This window comes from Panulirus ornatus, chromosome 14, assembly GCF_036320965.1.
Source record: "Panulirus ornatus isolate Po-2019 chromosome 14, ASM3632096v1, whole genome shotgun sequence".
NCBI lineage: Eukaryota > Metazoa > Arthropoda > Malacostraca > Decapoda > Palinuridae > Panulirus > Panulirus ornatus.
The window spans coordinates 44,258,944-44,283,571 of NC_092237.1; the positions used below are offsets into that span (position 1 = coordinate 44,258,944).

General features: G+C 41.9%; 1 protein-coding gene across 1 annotated transcript in view; it reads left to right on the plus strand.

Moving 5' to 3' along the window:
* Ubr1 (Ubr1 ubiquitin ligase) overlaps nucleotides 1-24,423 on the plus strand; it is a 514,997-nt gene extending 490,574 nt beyond the window's left edge. Inside the window, 2 exon segments of the mRNA XM_071669737.1 lie at nucleotides 8,414-8,561; nucleotides 24,082-24,423. Coding sequence (XP_071525838.1) covers nucleotides 8,414-8,561; nucleotides 24,082-24,281 — 348 coding nt within the window. The 3' untranslated portion in view covers nucleotides 24,282-24,423.
* The last annotated feature ends 205 nt before the right edge of the window (nucleotides 24,424-24,628 follow it).

The following is a 24,628-nucleotide window of genomic DNA, read 5'->3' on the forward strand; positions in this document are numbered from 1 at the left end:
CATCCAAATGCCTCTCTTTTCTCTTTCACTAACAACTTTACTTCATCTCACCACTCACTACCATAGTTTCTAATCTACCCACCTCCCACCTTTCTCATGCCACATGCATCTTTTGCACATGCCATCACTACTTCCGTAAATACATCCCTTTCCTAACCCACTCCTCACATAATTTGCTCTCACCTTTTGTCATTCTACACTCAGTCTCTCCTGATAATTCCTCACACAAGTTTCCTTTCCATGCTCACATACGCTTACCACTCTCTTCTCCCCAACATTCTCTCTTCTTTTTAGAAAACCTCTACAAATCTTCACCTTGACCTCTACAAGAGGTCAAGAAATTGATCAGGCATCCCTCCAGCTGCCCCTCTCAGCACATTAACATCTAAAAGTCTTACTTTTACACGCCTATCAATTAACATGTAATCCAACAATACCCTCTGACCATCTCTCCTACTCACATACGTATACTTATGTATATCTCTCTTTTTAAACCAGGTATTCCCAGTCACCAGTCTTTTTTCAGCACACATATCCACAAGCTCTTCACCATTTCCATTCACAACACTGAATACCCCATGTACACCACTTATACCTTCAACTGCTACATTACTCACCTTCGCATTTTAATCACCCATCACTAATACCCGGTCTCGTGCACCAAAACTGCCAACATACTCAGCTGCTCCCAAATCACATGCCTCCCATGATCTTTCTTCTTATAACCAGGTGCATAAGCACCAATACTCACCCGTCTCTCCCTGTCCGCTTTCAGTTTTACCAACATCAATCTAGAATTTACTTTCCTACACTCTGTCACACACTCCCACAACTCCTGTTTCAGGTGTAGTGCTACTCCTTCTTTAGCTCTTGTCCTCTCACCAACCCCTGACTTTACTCCCAAGACTTTTCCAAACCAGTCTTCCCTTTTACCCTCGAGCTTCATTTCACTCAGAGCCAGGTCATCCAGGTTTCTTTTCCCTAAACATACTACTTATCTCACCTTTCTTCTCATCTTGGTTACATCCACACACATTCAGACACTCCATTCTGAAACTTCGAGGAAGATGAGCACTCCCCACTTGACTCCTACTTATGTTTCCCCTTTTAGAAATTGAAAAACAAGGAGGGGAGAGTTTCCAACCCCTGCTCCCACCCCCTTTAGTCCCCTTGTACAACATGTTGGGAATACTTGGGAAGTATTCTTTCTCCCATATGTATACATATTTTTTTTCATATATATTTGCTGGATGACTGAGCCTCACTTGGCCCCGTTTTCTGTACCTTCTTTTGGAAAATTCAAAATGGGAGGGGAGGATTTCCAACCCCCTGCTCCCTCCCCCTTTTAGTCGCTGAGCATACATAGGAAGTATTCTTTCTCCCCTATCCACATACCCTGGTTCAATCCATTGACAGCACATCGACCTTGGTATACCACATCGTTCCAATTCACTCTATTCCTTGCACACCTCTCACCCTCTTGTATATTCAGGCCCCAATCGCTCAGTCTTTTTCACCCCGTCTTTCCATCTCCAGTTTGGTCTCCTGCTTCTCTTTGTTCCCTCCACCTCTGACACATGTATCCTCTTTGTCAATCTTTCCTAACTCATTCTCTCCATATGTCCAAACCATTTCATCATACCCTCTTCTGCTCTCTCAACCACACATCTCTCTTACCCTTTCATTATTTACTTGATCAAACCACCACTCACCACAAATTGTCCTCAGATATTTCATTTCCAACACATCCACCCTCCTACGTACAACCCTATCTATAGCCCCTGCCTCGCAACCATATAACATTGTTGGAACTGCTATTTCTTCAAACATACCCATTTTTGCTCTGAGATAACATTCTCTCCTTCCACACATTCTTCATTGCTCCCAGAACCTTCGCCCCCTCCCCAACCCTGTGACTCACTTCTGCTTCCATGGTTCCATTTGCTGCTAAGTCCACTCCCAGATATCTATAAACACTTCATTTCCTCCAGTTTTTCTCTGTTCAAACTTTTTTTTTTTTCGCTGTCTCCCGCGTGTGCGAGGTTATTTATTTATTTATTTTGCTTTGTCGCTGTCTCCCGCATTTGCGAGGTAGCGCAAGGAAACAGACAAAAGAAATGGCCCAACCCACCCCATACACAATGTATACACACACACGTCCACACACGCAAATATACATACCTATACATCTCAGTGTACACATATATATACATACACAGACACATACATATATACCCATGCACACAATTCACACTGTCTGCCCCTATTCACTCCCATCGCCACCTCGCCACACATGGAATACCTTCCCCCTCCCCCCTCATGTGTGCGAGGTAGCACTAGGAAAAGACAACAAAGGCCCCATTCGTTCACACTCAGTCTCTAGCTGCCACGCAATAATGCCCGAAACCACAGCTCCCTTTCCACATCCAGGCCCCACACAACTTTCCATGGTTTACCCCAGACGTTTCACATGCCCTGATTCAATCCACTGACAGCACGTCAACCCCGGTATACCACATCGATCCAATTCACTCTATTCCTTGCCCTCCTTTCACCCTCCTGCATGTTCAGGCCTCGATCACTCAAAATCTTTTTCACTCCATCTTTCCACCTCCAATTTGGTCTCCCACTTCTCCTTGTTCCCTCCACCTCTGACACATATATCCTCTTGGTCAATCTTTCCTCACTCATTCTCTCCATGTGCCCAAACCATTTCAAAACACCCTCTTCTGCTCTCTCAACCACGCTCTTTTTATTTCCACACATCTCTCTTATCCTTACATTACTTACTCGATCAAACCACCTCACACCACACATTGTCCTCAAACATCTCATTTCCAGCACATCCACCCTCCTGCGCACAACTCTATCCATAGCCCATGCCTCGCAACCATACAACATTGTTGGAACCACTATTCCTTCAAACATACCCATTTTTGCTTTCTGAACTTATATCCTAATTAACTTGTCCCTCAACCCTACTGAACCAAATAACCGTGCTCTTATTCACATTTACTCTCATCTTTCTCCTTTCACATACTTTTCCAAACTTAGTTTCCAACTTCAGCAGCTTCACATTTGAATCAGCCACTAGAGCTGTATCATTGGCAAACAACAACTCACTCACTTCCCTCTCATCCCCATTGGACTGCATACTCACCCCTCTCCCCCAAACGTGCATTTACTTCCCGAACCACCCCATCCATATACAAATTAAACAACCATGGGGTCATCACACACCCCTGCTGCAGACCAACATTCACTGGAAACCAATCATTCTCCTCTCTTCCTATTATTACACATGCCTTACATCCTTGGTTAAGACTTTTCACTGCTTCTAGCAACTTACCTCCCACACCATATACTTTTAAGAGCTTCCACAAAGCATCTATATAAAAGAGAGACTTTTGGATGTAAATGTGCACAGAGGGGCCCAGGTGGGATGTTTGATTGCTTTGTTTTGGAGGCAAGGATGAAGTTTTGTTGAGGTTTTCAGAAAAGAGAAAACAGTGTCAGTGAGCAGAGAGTGGTGGAGGTAAGTGAGCTTGGAAAAGAGACTTGTGTGAAGAAATACTAGGAGAGATTGAGTGTAGAACTGCAAAAAGTGAGATTAAATGCAGGTATGGGAGGTATTTAGGGAAGAAGAGCTGGCATGTGAAATGTGGGAGTTAGGCAGATTAGAAAGGGTAGTTACTAGTGAAAGAGAAAAGAGAGGCATTTGGATGGCACTTGTAAGGAAAGAATGCAAATGATTGGAAATGTATAAGAGGAAGCAGCAGGAGGTTGAGGGGCTGAAAAAAAGAGCAAATGAGAGTTGGGGTGAGTGAGTATTGGTAATCTTTAGGGAGAATATGGTGTTTTGGAAGGAGGTTGATAATGTGCAAAAAGCAAGAGAACAGATAGGAACAAGAGTGAAGGGGGCAAAAACACAAGTGGCAGTGGTTAGTGGTGAACTGAGGAGGAGACAAATTGAGTATTTTTGAAGGACAGTTGAATGTGTTTGATGGCAGATGTAGGGTCTTTGGTGTTATGCAAAGTGAGTCATGAAGAGTGGTTTGATGAAGAGAGAAGAGATGGGGAAAGCCTTACATTAGAGGAAATTTGGCAAGGTGGCAGGAGTGGATGGTGTTTCAGTTGAATTTATTATGTAAGTGGGTGACTATGTTGTTGATTGGTTAGTTAGGATATTCACTGTTTGTATGGATCATAGTAAGTTGCCTGAGGATTGGCAGAATGTATATACAGGGCCATTGTAGAAAGGTAAGGGGGAAGGCCAGTGTTCAAACTACAGAGGTATGAGTTTGTTGACTGTATATAGTAAGTTGTGTAGGAAGGTATTGATTGAGAGCTTGAAGGCATGTATAGAGCATCAGATTAGGGAAGAGCAGTGGGGTTTCAGAAGTGGTAGTGGATATGTGGATCAGGTGTTTGCTTTAAATAATGTGCATGAAAAATACTTAGAGAAACAGATGGATTTCTATGTTGCATTTATGGATCTAGAGTAAGCATATGATAGGATGGATGTAAATGCTTTATGGAAGGACATAGAATATATGGTGTAGGAGGAAAGCTGCTAGAAGCTGTGAAAAGTTTTATCAAGGGTGTACGGCATGTGTATGAGTAGTAAGAAAGGAGAGTGAGTGGTTCCAAATGAAGGTTGGTCTGCTGTTGGGGTATGTGATGTCTCCATGGTTGTTCAGTTTGTTTACGAATGGAATAGTGAGGGAGATAAATGTAAGTCTTGGAAAGAGGGGTGAGTAATGCAGTCTGTGGGGGATGGGAGGGCCTGGAAAGTGAGTCAGTTGTTGATGATACAGCACCTATGGCAAATTCAAGTGAGAAAATGAATTGGAAGTGTGTGTGAAAGGAAAAGGTTATAAGTATTTATTTATATTTATTATACTTTGTCGCTGTCTCCTGCGTTAGCAAGGTAGCGCAAGGAAACAGATGAAAGAATGGCCCAACCCACCCACATACACATGTATATACATACACATCCACACATGCACATACACATACCTATACATTTCAATGTATACATATATATATACATACACAGACATATACATATATACACATGTACATAATTCATACTTGCTGCCTTTATTCATTCCCTTCGCCGCCCCGCCACACATGAAATGACAACCCCCTACCCCCACATGCGAGGTAGCACTAGGAAGAGACAACAAAGGCCACATTCGTTCACACTTAGTCTCTAACTGTCATGTATAATGCACTGAAATCACAGCTCCCTTTCCACATACCTATCCAGGCCCCACAAAACTTTGCATGGTTTACCCAAGATGCTTTACATGCCCTGGTTCAATCCATTGACAGCAAGTCAACCCCAGTATATCACATCGTTCCAGTTCACTCTATTCTTTGCACACCTTTCACCCTCCTGCATGTTCAGGCCCTGATCGCTCAAAATCTTTTTCACTCCATCTTTCCACCTCTAATTTGGTCTACCACTTCTCGTTCCCTCCACCTCTGACACATATATCCTCTTGGTCAATCTTTCCTCACTCATTCTCTCCATGTGACCAAACCAATTCAAAACACCCTCTTCTGCTCTCTCAACCACAGTCTTTTTATTACCACACATCTCTCATACCCTTTCATTACTTACTTGATCAAACCACCACACCACATATTGTCCTCAAACATCTCATTTCCAACACATCCACCCTCCTCCGTACAATCTATAGCCCACACCTTGCAACCGTATAACATTGTAGGAACCATTATTCCTTCAAACATACCCATTTTTACTTTCTGAGCTAATGCTCTCGCCTTCAACACATTTTTCAACGCTCCCAGAACTTTTGCCCCCTCCCCCACCCTGTGACTCACTTCCTCTTCTATGGTTCCATCTGCTGCCAATTCCACTCCCAGATATCTAAAACACGTCACTTCCTCCAATTTTTCTCCATTCAAACTTACCTCCCACTTGACTTGTCCCTCAACCCTGCTTTACCTTTCACACACTTTACCAAACTCAGTCACCAACTTCTGCAGTTTCTCACCCAAATCAGCCACAAGCACTGTATCATCAGCGAACAACAACTGACTCACTTCCCAAGCCCTCTCATCCACAGCAGACTGCACACTTGCCCCTCACTCCAAAACTCTTGCATTCACCCCCCTAACAACCCCATCCATAAACAAATTAAACAACCATGGAGACATCACGCACCCCTGCCGCAAACCAACATTCACTGAGAACCAATCACTTTCCTCAATTCCTACTCATACACATGCCTTACATCCTCGATAAAAACTTCTCTGCTTCTAGCAACGTGCCTACCACACCAAATATTTTTAAGTATGTGTTTGAAAGCAAGGATATTAGGTTTAGCAGGGTTGAAGGACAGGTTAGTTGGGGTGTGAGTTTGAATGGAGAAAGCTTGGAGGAAGTGAAGTGTTTTAGATACCTATGAGTGGACATGCCAGAGAATGGAACCATGGAAAGGGAATTGAGTCACAGTGTAGATGAGGGTTAATGGTTCTTAGAGCACTGAAGAATGTGTTGAAAGATATTATTATGTGGGAGGGCAAAAATGGGTATGTTTGAAGGTACAGTCACCCCAACAATATTGCATGGATGTGAAGCATGGGCTATAGATAAACCTATTTGGAAGAGGATGAATATGTTGAAAATGAAATGTTTAAGTACAATATTTGAGGTGAGATAGTTTGATAGAGTAAGTAATGAAAGGGTGAGAGAGAGGTGTGGTATTAAAAAGATTGTGCTTGAGAGAGCTGAAGAGGGTGTGCTGAAATGGTTTGAACATATGGAGAGGAGGAATGAGGAAACATTGACAAACAGGATATATGTGTCAGAAGTGGGGGAACAAGAACAGGGAGATGGAAGGATGGAGTGAAAAAATTTTGAGTTCCTGAACATGCAGGAGGGTGAAAGGCATGCAAGGGAAAGTAAAATGGAATGATTTGTTGTACTGGGGTTGACATACTGTCAGTGGAGTGAATCAGGGCATGTAAGAGTCTACGGTAAACCTTAGAAAGGTCTGTGGGGTCTGGTTGTGGATAGGGAGCTGTGGTTACTGTGCATTACACATGACAAGATAAAGAATGGATGTGAATGGATGCAGCCTTTCATCCTCTGTTCCTGGTACTACTTGCTAACTCGGGAAATGGTGATCAAGTGTAAAAAAAGAATAATTGAATTGGTTGGGTTCTTATTTTTGTTTGGTTTGTCGCTTAATGAGAACTGGATCAAGGGAAGGGGGAATCTGGAAGATAGCCTTCCATGCACTGTGTAAAACTAGAATCATAGGCATCATTTACTAGGAATGCACATCCTGCTTAAAGAGAGGGAGGTTTGCTCTAACATTTGTAGGGGGCTTCGAATGGAAGAGGTACAGTTCATAAAGATTCATTCACAAAAGTATGGGTGGATGAGCTGATGTGGTCCATGATTGTGTAGTTATAGCTTGAAGTATTTATGATGAAAAACAGATGCAGTTTGTTGGGAGACTGGTCTTGATAGTCTGGAGTCTGAAATTGGTTAGTTTATTGTTTTCACTGATTTTAGAGAAATGGAAATCATGATTTCTTCAGTCCCACACCCATCAGTATTGGAGAACTTCAACAAAACCTTATGGTGTTGATTGAACTCTCATAAATAGAGAATTGCAGCATAATGGTAAGAGGTTGTCAAAGCATTATGGCTTGAATTTGCATAGTCAAAGAAATGTATAAAGTTAGTGGAGGTACAAGAACAGTGGGCAGAATGGGAAAATAGTGGCAGTTAGGGAAGAAATCCTTAAACCAGATGATGTCAGAGTTCATGTGGAAGTGGGCAGAGATTCTTGGCATATACCCTGTATTCAGTGGTTTAAACAGTGTTTCAACCCTCGCAAATACTTGCTGTTTGTTCGTAAAAAAGTGTTTTTTCATAATCTGCAGTCAACATTTTTCACAATGTTTCTTTATCAGTGGTTAGATACAATTTCTCATATTCCATCTATCCATTCACTGAAATTTTTTTTTTTCTGATATCCAGCTGTACTTTTCCTCTCTGTTTATACTTGACTGAGGCACTTCCAATTTAAGGAATTTTACCACATAATTATTTATTAAAAAAAAGTTGCACTCCTTTATATGCTTGATAACCAAACTAACATTAAGAATTTTTTAAGAAACACTGTAGTTGTTGCTAATCAGTTGTTAGTGTGTGAAGTTTTAGAAACAGTTGGCCATAGGTACATTTACAGGAGAAACTGCATTATCCAAATGTTATTCAGGGAAGAAGGCATATTGATCCAGAGACAATTAAAGAAAAGTAAAATGTGCATTTTTCTGAATATATTGATATACGACATATTCTTGATATAAAGATATATGACAATATTTCCTTACCAACTGCATTATTTTTTTTGAATGATTACAGAGTTACTGCTGCCAGACTGAGTTTCCTGAAGGCTCCCACCAGATGGTGGGTGCTTGTACCTACCATGCTCACCACTGTGGAGCTGGAACAGGAATTTTCTTGAGAGTACGAGAATGTAAGATCTTGCTGCTTTCAGGACGTATAAAAGGTAAAAAAAAGTTGTGGGATTTTGTTGAGAGGACCACAGTTTACTTGTAGAAAACTATTGACTGTTGTCTCTATTATCACTGGTTCAAGTTCATGTTTCACTTTCTTATCCTCTTTCAATAATATCTTGACTGAAATGCTTGTGTCATTTATAGTCTTTGCATTTATTATTAATTTATCTATTGCTTTAAAAGAATTTTTTTTTCATACTTGATTGCCATTTCATGCTTCAATGAGGTAGTGCCAGAAGACAGACGAAGAACTCCCTATCTACTCATATACACATATATATTTTATTTGTAATACTTAATCACCATATCCTGCGTCAGCTAGGTAGCACAAGGAAACAGACGAGGAATGGACCAACCCGCCAACATACTCATATATATATATTAACGCCCATACACACACATATATATATATACATATATTTTTTTCTTTTAAACTATTCGCCATTTCCCGCGTTAGCGAGGTAGCGTTAGGAACAGAGGACTGGGCCTTTTTTGGAATATCCTCACCTGGCCCCCTTCTCTGTTCCCTCTTTTGGAAAATTGAAAAAAACAAGAGGGGAGGATTTCCAGCCACCCGCTCCCTCCCCTTTTAGTCGCCTTCTACGACACGCAGGGAATACGTGGGAAGTATTCTTAATCCCCTATCCCTAGGGATTATATATATATATATATATATATATATATATATATATATATATATATATATATATATATATATTTTTTTTCAAACTATTCGCCATTTCCCGCATTAGCGAGGTAGCGTTAAGAACAGAGGACTGGGCCTTTTTCGGAATATCCTCACCTGGCCCCCTCTGTTCCTTCTTTTGGAAAATTAAAAAAAAAAAAAACGAGAGGGGAGGATTTCCAGCCCCCCGCTCCCTCCCCTTTTAGTCGCCTTCTACGACATGCAGGGAATACGTGGGAAGTATTCTTAATCCCCTATCCCCAGGGATAATATATATATATATATATATATATATATTTTTTTTTTTTTTTTTTTTTTTTTTTTTTATACTTTGTCGCTGTCTCCCGCGTTTGCGAGGTAGCGCAAGGAAACAGACGAAAGAAATGGCCCAACCCCCCCCCCCCATACACATGTACATACACACGTCCACACACGCAAATATACATACCTACACAGCTTTCCATGGTTTACCCCAGACGCTTCACATGCCTTGATTCAATCCACTGACAGCACGTCAACCCCTGTATACCACATCGCTCCAATTCACTCTATTCCTTGCCCTCCTTTCACCCTCCTGCATGTTCAGGCCCCGATCACACAAAATCTTTTTCACTCCATCTTTCCACCTCCAATTTGGTCTCCCTCTTCTCCTCGTTCCCTCCACCTCCGACACATATATCCTCTTGGTCAATCTTTCCTCACTCATTCTCTCCATGTGCCCAAACCATTTCAAAACACCCTCTTCTGCTCTCTCAACCACGCTCTTTTTATTTCCACACATCTCTCTTACCCTTACGTTACTTACTCGATCAAACCACCTCACACCACACATTGTCCTCAAACATCTCATTTCCAGCACATCCATCCTCCTGCGCACATCTCTATCCATAGCCCACGCCTCGCAACCATACAACATTGTTGGAACCACTATTCCTTCAAACATACCCATTTTTGCTTTCCGAGATAATGTTCTCGACTTCCACACATTTTTCAAGGCTCCCAAAATTTTCGCCCCCTCCCCCACCCTATGATCCACTTCCGCTTCCATGGTTCCATCCGCTGACAGATCCACTCCCAGATATCTAAAACACTTCACTTCCTCCAGTTTTTCTCCATTCAAACTCACCTCCCAATTGACTTGACCCTCACCCCTACTGTACCTAATAACCTTGCTCTTATTCACATTTACTCTTAACTTTCTTCTTCCACACACTTTACCAAACTCAGTCACCAGCTTCTGCAGTTTCTCACATGAATCAGCCACCAGCGCTGTATCATCAGCGAACAACAACTGACTCACTTCCCAAGCTCTCTCATCCCCAACAGACTTCATACTTGCCCCTCTTTCCAGGACTCTTGCATTTACCTCCCTAACAACCCCATCCATAAACAAATTAAACAACCATGGAGACATCACACACCCCTGCCGCAAACCTACATTCACTGAGAACCAATCACTTTCCTCTCTTCCTACACGTACACATGCCTTACATCCTCGATAAAAACTTTTCACTGCTTCTAACAACTTGCCTCCCACACCATATATTCTTAATACCTTCCACAGAGCATCTCTATCAACTATATATATATATATATATATATATATATATATATATATATCCCTGGGGATAGGGGATTAAGAATACTTCCCAGGTATTCCCTGCGTGTCGTAGAAGGCGACTAAAAGGGGAGGGAGCGGGGGGCTGGAAATCCTCCCCTCTCGTTTTTTTTTTTTTTTTTTTTTTTTTTTTTTTTTTTCAAAAGAAGGAACAGAGAATTGTGCCAGGTGAGGGTATTCCCTCAAAGGCCCAGTCCTCTGTTCTTAACGCTACCTCGCTAATGCGGGAAATGGCGAATAGTTTGAAAGAAAAAAAGAAATATATATATATATATATATATATATATATATATATATATATATATATATTTTTTTTTTTTTTTTTTTTTTTTTTTTATACTTTGTCGCTGTCTCCCGCGTTTGCGAGGTAGCGCAAGGAAACAGACGAAAGAAATGGCCCAACCCCCCCCCCCCATACACATGTACATACACACGTCCACACACGCAAATATACATACCTACACAGCTTTCCATGGTTTACCCCAGACGCTTCACATGCCTTGGTTCAATCCACTGACAGCACGTCAACCCCTGTATACCACATCGCTCCAATTCACTCTATTCCTTGCCCTCCTTACACCCTCCTGCATGTTCAGGCCCCGCTCACACAAAATCTTTTTCACTCCATCTTTCCACCTCCAATTTGGTCTCCCTCTTCTCCTCGTTCCCTCCACCTCCGACACATATATCCTCTTGGTCAATCTTTCCTCACTCATTCTCTCCATGTGCCCAAACCATTTCAAAACACCCTCTTCTGCTCTCTCAACCACGCCCTTTTTATTTCCACACATCTCTCTTACCCTTATGTTACTTACTCGATCAAACCACCTCACACCACACATTGTCCTCAAACATCTCATTTCCAGCACATCCATCCTCCTGCGCACAACTCTATCCATAGTCCACGCCTCGCAACCATACAACATTGTTGGAACCACTATTCCTTCAAACATACCCATTTTTGCTTTCCGAGATAATGTTCTCGACTTCCGCACATTCTTCAAGGCTCCCAGAATTTTCGCCCCCTCCCCCACCCTATGATCCACTTCCGCTTCCATGGTTCCATCCGCTGCTAGATCCACTCCCAGATATCTAAAACACTTCACTTCCTCCAGTTTTTCTCCATTCAAACTCACCTCCCAATTGAATTGACCCTCAGCCCTACTGTACCTAATAACCTTGCTCTAATTCACATTTACTCTTAACTTTCTTCTTTCACACACTTTACCAAACTCAGTCACCAGCTTCTGCAGTTTCTCACATGAATCAGCCACCAGCGCTGTATCATGTGTGTGTGTGTGTATATGTGCGTGTGTATGTGTGTATGTGTGTGTATGTGTATATATATATATATGTATATTATCCCTGGGGATAGGGGTGAAAGAATACTTCCCACGCATTCCTCGTGTGTCGTAGAAAGCGACTAGAGGGGACGGGAGCGGGGGGCCAGAAATCCTCCCCTCCTTGTATTTTTTTAACTTTCTAAAATGGGAAACAGAAGAAGGAGTCACGCGGGGAGTGCTCATCCTCCTCGAAGGCTCAGATTGGGGTGCCTAAATGTGCGTGGATGTAACCAAGATGTGAAAAAAGGAGAGATAGGTAGTATGTTTAAGGAAAGGGACCTGGATGTTTTGGCTCTGAGTGAAACGAAGCTCAAGGGTAAAGGGGAAGAGTGGTTTGGGAATGTCTTGGGAGTAAAGTCAGGGGTTAGTGAGAGGACAAGAGCAAGGGAAGGAGTAGCAGTACTCCTGAAACAGGAGTTGTGGAAGTATGTGATAGAATGTAAGAAAGTAAATTCTCGATTAATATGGGTAAAACTGAAAGTTGATGGAGAGAGATGGGTGATTATTGGTGCATATGCACCTGGGCATGAGAAGAAAGATCATGAGAAGCAAGTGTTTTGGGAGCAGCTGAATGAGTGTGTTAGTGGTTTTGATGCACGAGACCGGGTTATAGTGTTGGGTGATTTGAATGCAAAGGTGAGTAATGTGGCAGTTGAGGGAATAATTGGTATACATGGGGTGTTCAGTGTTGTAAATGGAAATGGTGAAGAGCTTGTAGATTTATGTGCTGAAAAAGGACTGATGATTGGGAATACCTGGTTTAAAAAGCGAGATATACATAAGTATACTTATGTAAGTAGGAGAGATGGCCAGAGAGTGTTATTGGATTACGTGTTAATTGACAGGCGCGCGAAAGAGAGACTTTTGGATATACATATATACATTTCATATATCCCTGGGGATAGGGGAGAAAGAATACTTCCCACGCATTCCTCACGTATCGTAGAAGGCGACTAAAGGGGACGGGAGCGGGGGGCCAGAAACCCTCCCCTCCTTGTAATTTAACTTTCTAAAAGGGGAAACAGAAGAAGGAGTCACGCGGGGAGTGCTCATCCTCCTCGAAGGCTCAGATTGGGGTGTCTAAATGTGTGTGGATGTAACCAAGATGAGAAAAAAGGAGAGATAGGTAGTATGTTTGAGGAAAGGAACCTGGATGTTTTGGCTCTGAGTGAAACGAAGCTCAAGGGTAAAGGGGAAGAGTGGATTGGGAATGTCGTGGGAGGAAAGTCAGGGCTTAGTGAGAGGACAAGAGCAATGGAAGAAGTAGAACTACTTCTGAAACAAGAGTTGTGGGAGCATGTGATAAAGTGTAAGAAAGTAAATTCTAGATTGATATGGGTAAAACTGAAAGTTGATGGAGAGAGATAGGTGATTATTGGTGCATATGCACCTGGGCATGAGAAGAAAGATCATGAGGCAAGTGTTTTGGGAGCAGCTGAATGAGTGTGTTAGTGGTTTTGATGCACAAGACTAGGTTATAGTGATGGGTGATTTGAATGCAAAGGTGAGTAATGTGGCAGTTGAGGGAATAATTGGTATACATGGAGTGTTCAGTGTTGTAAATGGAAATGGTGAAGAGCTTGTAGATTTATGTGCTGAGAAAGGACTGGTGATTGGGAATACCTGGTTTAAAAAGCGAGATATACATTCATACATATGTAAGTAGGAGAGATGGCCAGAGAGCGTTATTGGATTACATGTTAATTGATATGCGCGCGAAAGAAAGACTTTTGGATGTTAATGTGCTAAGAGGTGCAACTGGAGGGATGTCTGATCATTATCTTGTGGAGGTGAAGGTGAAGATTTGTATGGGTTTTCCAAAAAGAAGAGAGAATGTTGGGGTGAAGAGAGTGGTGAGAGTAAGTGAGATTGGGAAGGAGACTTGTGTGAGGAAGTACCAGAAGAGACTGAGTACAGAAGGGAAAAAGGTGAGAACAAAGGAGGCAAGGGGAGTGGGGGAGGAATGGGATGTATTTAGGGGAGCGGTGATGGCCTGCGCAAAAGATGCTTGTGGCATGAGAAGCGTGGGAGGTGGGTTGATTAGAAAGGGTAGTGATTGGTGGGATGAAGAAGTAAGATTATTAGTGAAAGAGAAGAGAGAGGCATTTGGATGATTTTTGCAGGGAAACAATGCAAATGAGTGGGAGATGTATAAAAGAAAGAGGCAGGAGGTCAAAAGAAAGGTGCAAGAGGTGAAAAAGAGGGTAAATGAGAGTTGGGGTGAGAGAGTGTCATTAAATTTTAGGGAGAATAAAAAGATGTTTTGGAAGGAGGTAAATAAAGTGCCAAAGACAAGGGAGCAAATGGGAACTTCAGTGAAGAGAGCTTATGGGGAGGTGATAACAAGTAGTGGTGATGTGAGAAGGAGATGGAGTGAGTATTTTGAAGGTTTGTTGAATGTGTTTGAAGATAGAGTGGCAGATATAGTGTGTTTCGGTCAAGGTGGTGTGCAAAGTGAGAGGGTTAGGAAAAATGATTTGGTAAACGGAGAAGAGGTAGTAAAAGCTTTACGGAAGATGAAAGCTGGCAAGGCAGCAGGTTTAGATGGTATTGCAGTGGAATTTATTAAAAAAGGGGGTGACTGTATTGTTGACTGGTTGGTAAGGTTATGTAATGTATGTATGATTCATGGTGAGGTGCCTGAGGATTGGCGGAATGTTGCATAGTGCCATTGTACAAAGGCAAAGGGGATAAGAGTGAGTGCTCAAATTACAGAGGTATAAGCTTGTTGAGTATTCCTGGTAAATTGTATGGGAGGGTATTGATTGAGAGGGTGAAGGCATGTACAGAGCATCAGATTGGGGAAGAGCAGTGTGGTTTCAGAAGTGGTAGAGGATGTGTGGATCAGGTGTTTGCTTTGAAGAAGTATGTGAGAAATACTTAGAAAAGCAAATGGATTTGTATGTAGCATTTATGGATCTGGAGAAGGCATATGATAGAGTTGATAGAGATGTTCTGTGGAAGGTATTAAGAATATATGGTGTGGGAGGCAAGTTGTTAGAAGCCGTGAAAAGTTTTTATCGAGGATGTAAGGCATGTGTACGTGTAGGAAGAGAGGAGAGTGATTGGTTCTCAATGAATGTAGGTTTTGGCAGGGTTATGTGATGTCTCCATGGTTGTTTAATTTGTTTATGGATGGGGTTGTTAGGGAGGTGAATGCAAGAGTTTTGGAAAGAGGGGCAAGTATGCAGTCTGTTGTGGATGAGAGAGCTTGGGAAGTGAGTCAGTTGTTGTTCGCTGATGATACAGCGCTGGTAGCTGATTCATATGAGAAACTGCAGAAGCTGGTGACTGAGTTTAGTAAAGTGTGTGAAAGAAGGAAGTTAAGAGTAAATGTGAATAAGAGCAAGGTAATTAGGTACAGTAGGGTTGAGGGTCAAGTCAATTGGGAGGTAAGTTTGAATGGAGAAAAACTGGAGGAAGTAAAGTGTTTTAGATATCTGGGAGTGGATCTGGCAGCAGATGGAACCATGGAAGCGGAAGTGAATCATAGTGTGGGGGAGGGGGTGAAAATTCTGGGAGCCTTGAAGAATGTTTGGAAGTCGAGAACATTATCCCGGAAAGCAAAAATGGGTATGTTTGAAGGAATAGTAGTTCCAACAATGTTGTATGGTTGCGAGGCGTGGGTTATGGATAGAGTTGTGCAGAGGAGGGTGGATGTGCTGGAAATGAGATGTTTGAGGACAATATGTGGTGTGAGGTGGTTTGATCGAGTAAGTAATGTAAGGGTAAGAGAGATGTGTGGAAATAAAAAGAGTGTGGTTGAGAGAGCAGAGGAGGGTGTTTTGAAATGGTTTGGTCACATGGAGAGAATGAGTGAGGAAAGATTGACCAAGAGGATATATGTGTCAGAGGTGGAGGGAACGAGGAGAAGTGGGAGACCAAATTGGAGGTGGAAAGATGGAGTGAAGATGATTTTGAGTGATCGGGGCCTGAACATGCAGGAGAGTGAAAGGCGTGCAAGGAATAGAGTGAATTGGAACGATGTGGTATACCGGGGTCGACATGCTGTCAATGGATTGAACCAGGGCATGTGAAGCATCTGGGGTAAACCATGGAAAGTTGTGTGGGGCCTGGATGTGGAAAGGGAGCTGTGGTTTCAGTGCATTATTACATGACAGCTGGAGACTGAGTGTGAACGAATGGGGCCTCTGTTGTCATTTCGTAGCGCTACCCCGCACACATGAGGGGGGAGGGGGTTGTTATTCCATGTGTGGCGAGGTTGCGATGGGAATAAATAAAAGCAGACTATGAATTATGTACATGTGTATCTATGTATATGTCTGTCTGTGTATATATATGTGTACATTGAGATGTATAGGTATGTATATTTTGCGTGTGTGGACGTGTATGTATATACGTGTATGTGGGTGGATTGGGCCATTCTTTCGTCTGTTTCCTTGCGCTACCTCGCTATCGCAGGAGACAGCAACAAAGCAAAATAAATAAATAGATAAATAACATACATTTCATCGTATACATACATATACATACACAGACATATACATATATGGTTGTTTAATTTGTTTATGGCTGGGGTTGTTAGGGAGGTGAATGCAAGAGTTTTGGAGAGAGAGAGGCAAGTATGCATCCTGTTCTGGAGGAGGGGGCTTGGGAAGTGAGTCAGTTGTTGTTCGCTGATGATACAGCACTAGTAGCTGATTCGGGTAAGAAACTGCAGAAGTTGGTGACTGATTTTGGTAAAGTGTGTGAAAGAAGAAAGCTGAGAGTAAATGTGAATAAGAGCAAGGTTATTAGGTTCAGTAGGGTTAAGGAACAAGATAATTAGGAGGTAAGTTTGAATGGAGAAAAACCGGAGGAAGTGGAGTGTTTTAGAAATCTTGGAGTGGATTTAGCAGCGGATGGAACCATGGAAGTAGAAGTGAGTCATAGGATGGGGAAGGGGGTGAAGGTCCTGGGAGCGTTGAAGAATGTGTGGAAGGCAAGAACGTTATCTTGGAGAGCAAAAATGGGTATGTTTGAAGGAATTGTGGTTCCAACAATCTTATATGGTTGCAAGATATGGGCTATAGATAGGGTTGTGCAGAGGAAGGTGGATGTGTTGGAAATGAGATGTTTGAGGACAATATTTGGTGTGAGGTGGTTTGATCGAGTAAGTAATGACAGGGTAAGAGAGATGTGTGGTAGTAAAGAGTGTTTTTGAGAGAGCAGAAGAGGTTGTATTGAAATGGTTTGGTCACATGGAGAGAATGAGAGGAAAGATTGACAAAGAGGATAAATATGTCAGAGGTGGAGGGAACAAGGAAAAGTGGGAGACCAAATTGGAGGTGGAAGGATGGAGTGAAAAAGATTTTGAGCGGTCAGGACCTGAACATACAGGAGGGTGAAAGGCTTGCAAGGAATAGAGTGGATTGGAATGATGTGGTATATTGGGGTCGATGTGCTGTCAATGGATTGAACCAGGGCATGTGAAGCGTCTCTGGTAAACTATGGTAAGTTTTGTGGGGCCTGGATGTGGAAAGGGAGCTGTAGTTTTGTTGCATTATGCATGACAGCTAGAGACTGAGTGTGAACAAATGTGGCCTTTGTTATCCTTTCCTAGTACTACCTTGCACGCGCACCGCGCATGGAGGGAGGGGGGTACTATTTTATGTGTGGTGGGATGGCGACGGGAATGGATGAAGGCAGCAAGTATGAATAAGTACATGTGTACATATGTATATGTCTGTGTATGTATATGTATGTATACATTGAAATGTATAGGTATGTATATGTACATGTGTGGGCACTTATGTGTATACATGTGTATGTGGGTGGGTTGGGCCATTCTTTTGTCTGTATCCTTATGCTACCTCGCTTATGCAGGGGACAGCGAGTGAGTGAAATAATATAATATACATGTATACACATGTACATATTCATACTTGCTGCCTTCGTTGATTCCCATCGCCACCCTGCCACACACACAGTAGCACCAGGAAAACAGACAAAAAGGCCTCATTTGTTCACACTCGGTCTCTAGCTGTCATGTGTAATGCTCCAAAACTGCAGCTTCCTATCCATATCCAGGCCCCACAGACCTTTCCATGGTTTACCTCAGATGTTGTACATTCCCTGGTTCAGTCCATTAACAGCACATTAACCCTAGTATACCACATCGTTCCAATTCACACTATTCCTTGCACACCTCTCACCCTCCTGTATGTTCAGGCCCCAATCACTCAAAATCTATTTCACTCCATCCTTCCACCTCCAGTTTGGTCTACTGCTTCTTGTTCCCTCCACCTCTGACACATATATCCTCTTTGTCTGCCTTTCCTTGCTCATTCTCTCCAAATGTCCAAACCATTTCAACACACCCTCTTCTGCTCTCTCAACCACACCCTTTTATTTCCACACATCTTTCATTACTGAATCAAACCACCTCACACCACATATTGCCCTCAAACATTTAATTTCCAACACATCCACCCTCCTCTTTACAACCCTATCTGTAGCCCATACCTTGCAACTGTATGAAATTGTTGGAACTACTTTTCCTTCAAACATATCCATTTTTGCTCCAAGATAATGTTCTCTCTTTCCACACATTCTTCATTGCTTCCAGAACCTTCACCATCTCCCACCGTATCACTCCCTTCCGCTTCCACTGTTCCAATCGCTGTCAAGTCCACTCCCAGATGTCTAAAACACTTCACTTCCTCCAATATTCTTTGATCAAACTTACATCCCAACTAACTTATCCCTCAACCCTGCTGAACCTAATTTCCTTGCTCTTATTCATATTTACTCTCAACTTTCTCATTTACCCACTTTTCCAAACTCAGTCACCAACTTTTGCAGTTTCTCACTCGAATCAGCCACCAGTGCTGTATCATCGGCGAACAACAATTGACTCGCTTTCCAGGCCTTATCATCCCCAACAGACTGCATACTGGCCACTCTCTCCAAAACTCTTGCTTTTACCTCCCTAACCACCCCATCCATAAACAAATTAAACAACTGTGGTGACATCAGACATCCCTCCCACTGACTGAAGTTCACTGGGAATCAATCACTCTCCTCTCTTCCTACTTGTGCACATGCCTTACATCCTTTATAAAAACTACCCTCTGCTTCTAGCAGCTTATCTCCTATACTATATATTTTTAAGACCTTCCATAAAGCATAGAGCATCTCTATTAATCCTATCATATGCCTTTTCCAGATCCAGAAATGCCACATACAAATCCATATGTTTTTCTAAATACTTGTCACATACATTCTTCAAAGTACGCACCTGATCCACACATCCTTTACCACTTCTGAAACAATGTGGGTCTGACATGCTGTCAGTGGATTGAACCAGGGCTTTTGAAGCATCCAGGGTAAATCATGAAAGGGTCTGTGGGGCCTATTTATAGATAATAAGCTGTGTTTTTGATGCATTACACATGACCGCCAAAGAATATATGTGAATGAATGTGGCCTCTTCGTTTGTTCCTGGCATTTCTTCAGTAAAATGAGAAACACCATTCATCACACCAGAAATGTTTGTATGCAGATAATGATAAAGTCATGAGGGAAGTGAAAAGTTTCCAGGAATACAGTAATATTGTCCTTTAACAAACTTCAGGGATGAACACATATGTGGTTGATGAAGTTCAACCAGAGCAAATACATTGCTTTAAAGGTGGATCACAAAGAATGATATCCTTATCATAGATATCATCATGTAAGAAACTAATTTCAGAAAACTGTTTGTAAAAGGGACTTTTGGGTGTATCACCAGAACACCACATTGAAATTCTGTCTATTCATGTGTGTAACTGTGTGTCATGTAACATTATCTGTTTGCATTGAGTGGATCTTAGGCAGCCAACCTCATATCACATGTCTTGGGTGTTAAAGTGAAACATAAACCAGTTCACTAGCATAATGACTGCATAGTCTTTCACTTTGCACAATAAGTTGATTCATTAACTTGATTCATTGATTCATCACACATTCTTATACAGAATGCTTTCATTGCATTCATTATAACTCTTCTCCTTGTACTTTCATTTATGTTGTTCTATAACACCTTCACATGTCTCATCCACCTCATGCTGTGCGTAACAGTACTGTTAAAAACTACTTTTATCTTTGACCTTATGATTTTTGTACAACACATATTCTTCTCTTCATTCTTTAGTCTGCCCTTAAGAATTTCATTATGATAGTTTTATACTGTTAATTCTTACATCTTTTTAGCTTTAATAATTTACCTGTCAGGACTACTAATTATATACAGTAAGCCTTCAATTTAATGGACCCTGATATAACAGATTTCACATTTAACGGACAAATAATATAGTACATTGATTAATGATAATTTATAGAATTAAAAAAAAATCAAACACTGCAACTTGTGCATTTCATAATGCACTTGTTTGTGGTAGCATGAGTTAGACATGCTTTGTTTCGGTTTGAGTCTGCCTCAAGCTATTGTGCAGTCAGGTTGTATACAGTTTTTCTGTTATTTCAGAATTGACTTTATTTAATAATTTTGCAATCCTTACCATGCAAAATGACAGCAAGTGATTGTAAGAGGTCTAGTGAATGCAGTTAGTCTTTCCTAACTTTATTATAAGGAAGTATCCTTTCATAGGAGAGGGGTGTCATCACCTCAATCTCAGTCTAACTCTTTCCTCCAACTGCCTGACAGGCTGGGGAGCATTCCCATGCTGCCGGGTGCCCACCGCCCAACAATCGTACCACACACTAAACCCAAAACTCCCTCAAGATTTTGGTAACTAAATGTGACATTTTGTAACAGCATAAACAAAAACAAAAGTATTTTTTATTTATATTATACTTGATAGCTGTTTCCTGCGTCAGCGAGGTGATGCCAGGTAACAGACGAAGAATGACCCATCCACTCATATACACATATATGTACATAAGCGCTCATACATGTACATGTACATACACATACATATGCATACACATACACAGACATATATATACACATGTACATATTCACCCTTACTTGCCTTCAATCCATTCCTGGTGCTACCCTGCCCCACAGGAAACAGCTTTGCTTCCCCCCTGTTCAGCAAGGTAGTGCCAGGAAACAGACAAATAAAGCCACATTCGTTCACACAATCTCTAGCTGTCATGTGTAATGCACCAAAACCAAAGCTCCCTGTCCACATCCAGGCCCCACAGACCTTTCCATGGTTTACCTCAGACATTTCTCATGGCCTGGTTAAATCCATTGACAGCACATTGACCTCAGTATACCACATCATTCCAGTTCACTCTATTCCTTGCATGCCTCTCACCCTCCTGTATGTTCAGGCCCCAATCACTCCAAAATCTTTTTTCCACTCCATTCTTCCACCTCCAATTTGGTCTCCTGCTTCTCATTGTTCCCTCCATTTCTGATACATATAGCCTCTTTGTCAACTTTTCTTCGCTCATTCTCTCCATATGTCCAGACCATATCAACGCCCCTCTCTTCTGCACTCTCAACCACACTCTTTTTATTACCCCACATCTCTCTCACCCTTTCATTACCTACTCGATAAAACCACCCTTTCATTACTTACTCGATCCAACTAGCTCATAACTTACTCAATCAAACCACGTCACATCACATATTGTCCTCAAACATTTCATTTCCAACACATCCACCCTTCTTACAACCCTACCAGTAGCCCATGTCTTGCAACTATATGATATTGTTGGAACTACTATTCCTTCAAACATACCCATTTTTGTTCTCTAAGGTAACATTCTCTCTTTCCACACATTCTTCATTGCTCCCAGAACCTTCGTCCCTTCCCCCACCTTGTGACTGACTTCTGCCTCCATGGTTCCATCTGCTGCTAAGTCCACTTCCAGATATCTAAAACACTTCACTTCCTCCAATTTTTCTCCATTCAGACCAACATCCCAATTAACTTGCCCCCCAACCCTGCTGAACCTAATAACCTTGCTCTTATTCACATTTTCTCTCAGCTTTCTTCTTTTACACACTTTTCCAAACTCAGTCACCAACTTCTGCAGTTTCTCACTTGAATCAGCCACCTGTGCTGTATCATCAGTGAACATCAACTGACTGGCTTCCCAGGCCCTCTCCTCCCCAACAGACAGCATACTCACCCCTCCCTCCAAAACTCTGCCATTTGCCTCCCTAACCACCCCATCCATAAACAAATTAAACAACCATGGAGACATCACACACACCTGCCACAGACCGACCTTCACTGGGAACCAGTCACTCTCCTCTCTTCCTACTCATACAATGCCTTACATCCTTGATAAAAGCTATTCACTGCTTCTATCGGTGTACCTCCCATGCCATATACTTTTAAGACTTTACTCTTAAGACTTTCCACAAAGCATCTCTATTAAGCCTATCAAGAAAACAAAAACAAGAAAATGAAATTAAACTTCAGCAAGGCATAAGGCAAACATACACACAAATCACTTCTCAACTATAATACACTTCCTTTACATGCAAGCAGAAGAAAATTAACAACAAATTAGTGTGTTCACTCTTCACAGGAGCCACCTCAAACACAGTCTTGCAAGTGTATGGGGCGGTGTCTCACATGGTGAGGGTGCTACTGCCTGAGACTGGGTTTTGTCATAATTGGGGGCGAAGCTACGCTGGTGGGTACTCACCTTGACCCACAGATGTCATGGGGATTGGGGAAGCCTAGGGCCATAGGTGACGTCGATCACTGAGTATTGTCTATGCAGCTTCACCTCAGTTACTACCATGCCTGACCTGTCCCACACCTTCGAAGCGACATCCTGAAAGTAGACAGGTTTATCAGATAATGTTGCCGGAACACCATTTCACAACTGTCTTCCAGCTGCCAGGTGTGTGGGTAACTTATTCCCCTCTCGTAGGGGGTATTTGGGATATTGGAGCAAACCCTGAGTTGCTTTGTTGTTGTGAAGGCTGCCTCCAACACCCGTGTTACCCCTCAACACACGTTTGGCTGCCTTTACCTCTGCTTCAGCATGTCCATTGGACAGGGGGAAGTGGGCTGAGATGTAGGCCATGACTCCCCCTTTTTTTTTCTTTTTGTAGAAAGCTTCCAACTCCTTGCTGTCTAGATTGGTTCCTCCATCAGAGGTAATTTCCTTGGGTGTGCCCCATCTGAAGAAGGTGAGCTGCCTTGAAATAACTAGGGATTTTCCCACATAGATTCAAATCCTACTTACTGCACCATGTAAGAAGTGCAATAAAAGCAGGTAGTCAGTCCTCACTTTATTGTAAAGAAGTAATCTTTCACATGAGAAGGATGGCATCACCTCTATCTCAGTCAGACTGCTGCCTCCAACTGCCCAACAGGGCGGTGAGTGTTTCCACACTGCCGGGTGCCCACCACCCAACTATCATACTACACACTTAACCCTACAGTGATAGAGGACAAATGTGGCACAAAAAAAGGTTAAATTCGATTTAATGGACTTCTGGCATTACAAGACACCCCTTCTCCCCTAATAATCTGTTAAATCGAGGGTTTAACATATTAGATACACTTCCTGAATGGGACATCAGTTGCTTTCTTATAGATATTGTGTGATTTACCAATGAAATGGCAACAGTTGTTGAACCAGAGTCCAGTTTACATCTTGATAGAATGTGGTATACTGATGGTAAGCTAGGTTGTTTCATGTACATGTACATGAGATTTAGATTGGTAAAATTTTTGGTTTGGAGTACTCATCCTTTTAATATGGGTTTCAGTTATTTTATTCGTAAAACATTTTGCTCAAATCGCAGTTGTCTAGGGGTGTAACCCCATCATTCTGCAAGGACCCACAGTAGCTTCAAAGATGTTCTAGTTCTTGATTATAATTAAAAGTGTTGGTGTTTTTACTCTGATGTCCATTTTATGAAAGTTTGCTCTTTTTTACAGGATGCTTTGTGAACCCACCCTACTTAGATGAATATGGAGAGACTGACCAAGGTTTGAAACGTGGTAACCCCTTGCACCTAGATGCTACGCAGTATGCACGTTTGCATACCATGTGGCTTTCTCACGCCATTCCTGACACAATAGCTCATACCATGGAGAGCAACTCAAGTGTTTTAGCCACAGAGTGGCAGCATCTTTAATGGCTCAAGTTATCTATGTAGAGACTATGATAGCTGCCAGATCAGGGATATTCTGCCCAAATTAGTGCTTCTTAGGTTCAGTATACTTGTTTGGCAAATTATCTAGGTTTTGTAAACAAATTCACTTAGTGGAGTTATGTATTAGTGGTTTTCCCTCATTGTTCCCTTGTTTGTGTTACCAACCAAATGATTCTATTGTTTGACCTTTTGGTTGTAGAATTTTCATGTTATCTACATATTAGAAGACAGAAAAGAACAGAAATCTCTATACATAATATTTGCCCCCTTTTCTTTTTCTTATTGATGCTATAGTCACTTCACTAATGAACACATTTGTTTCTGGTTTT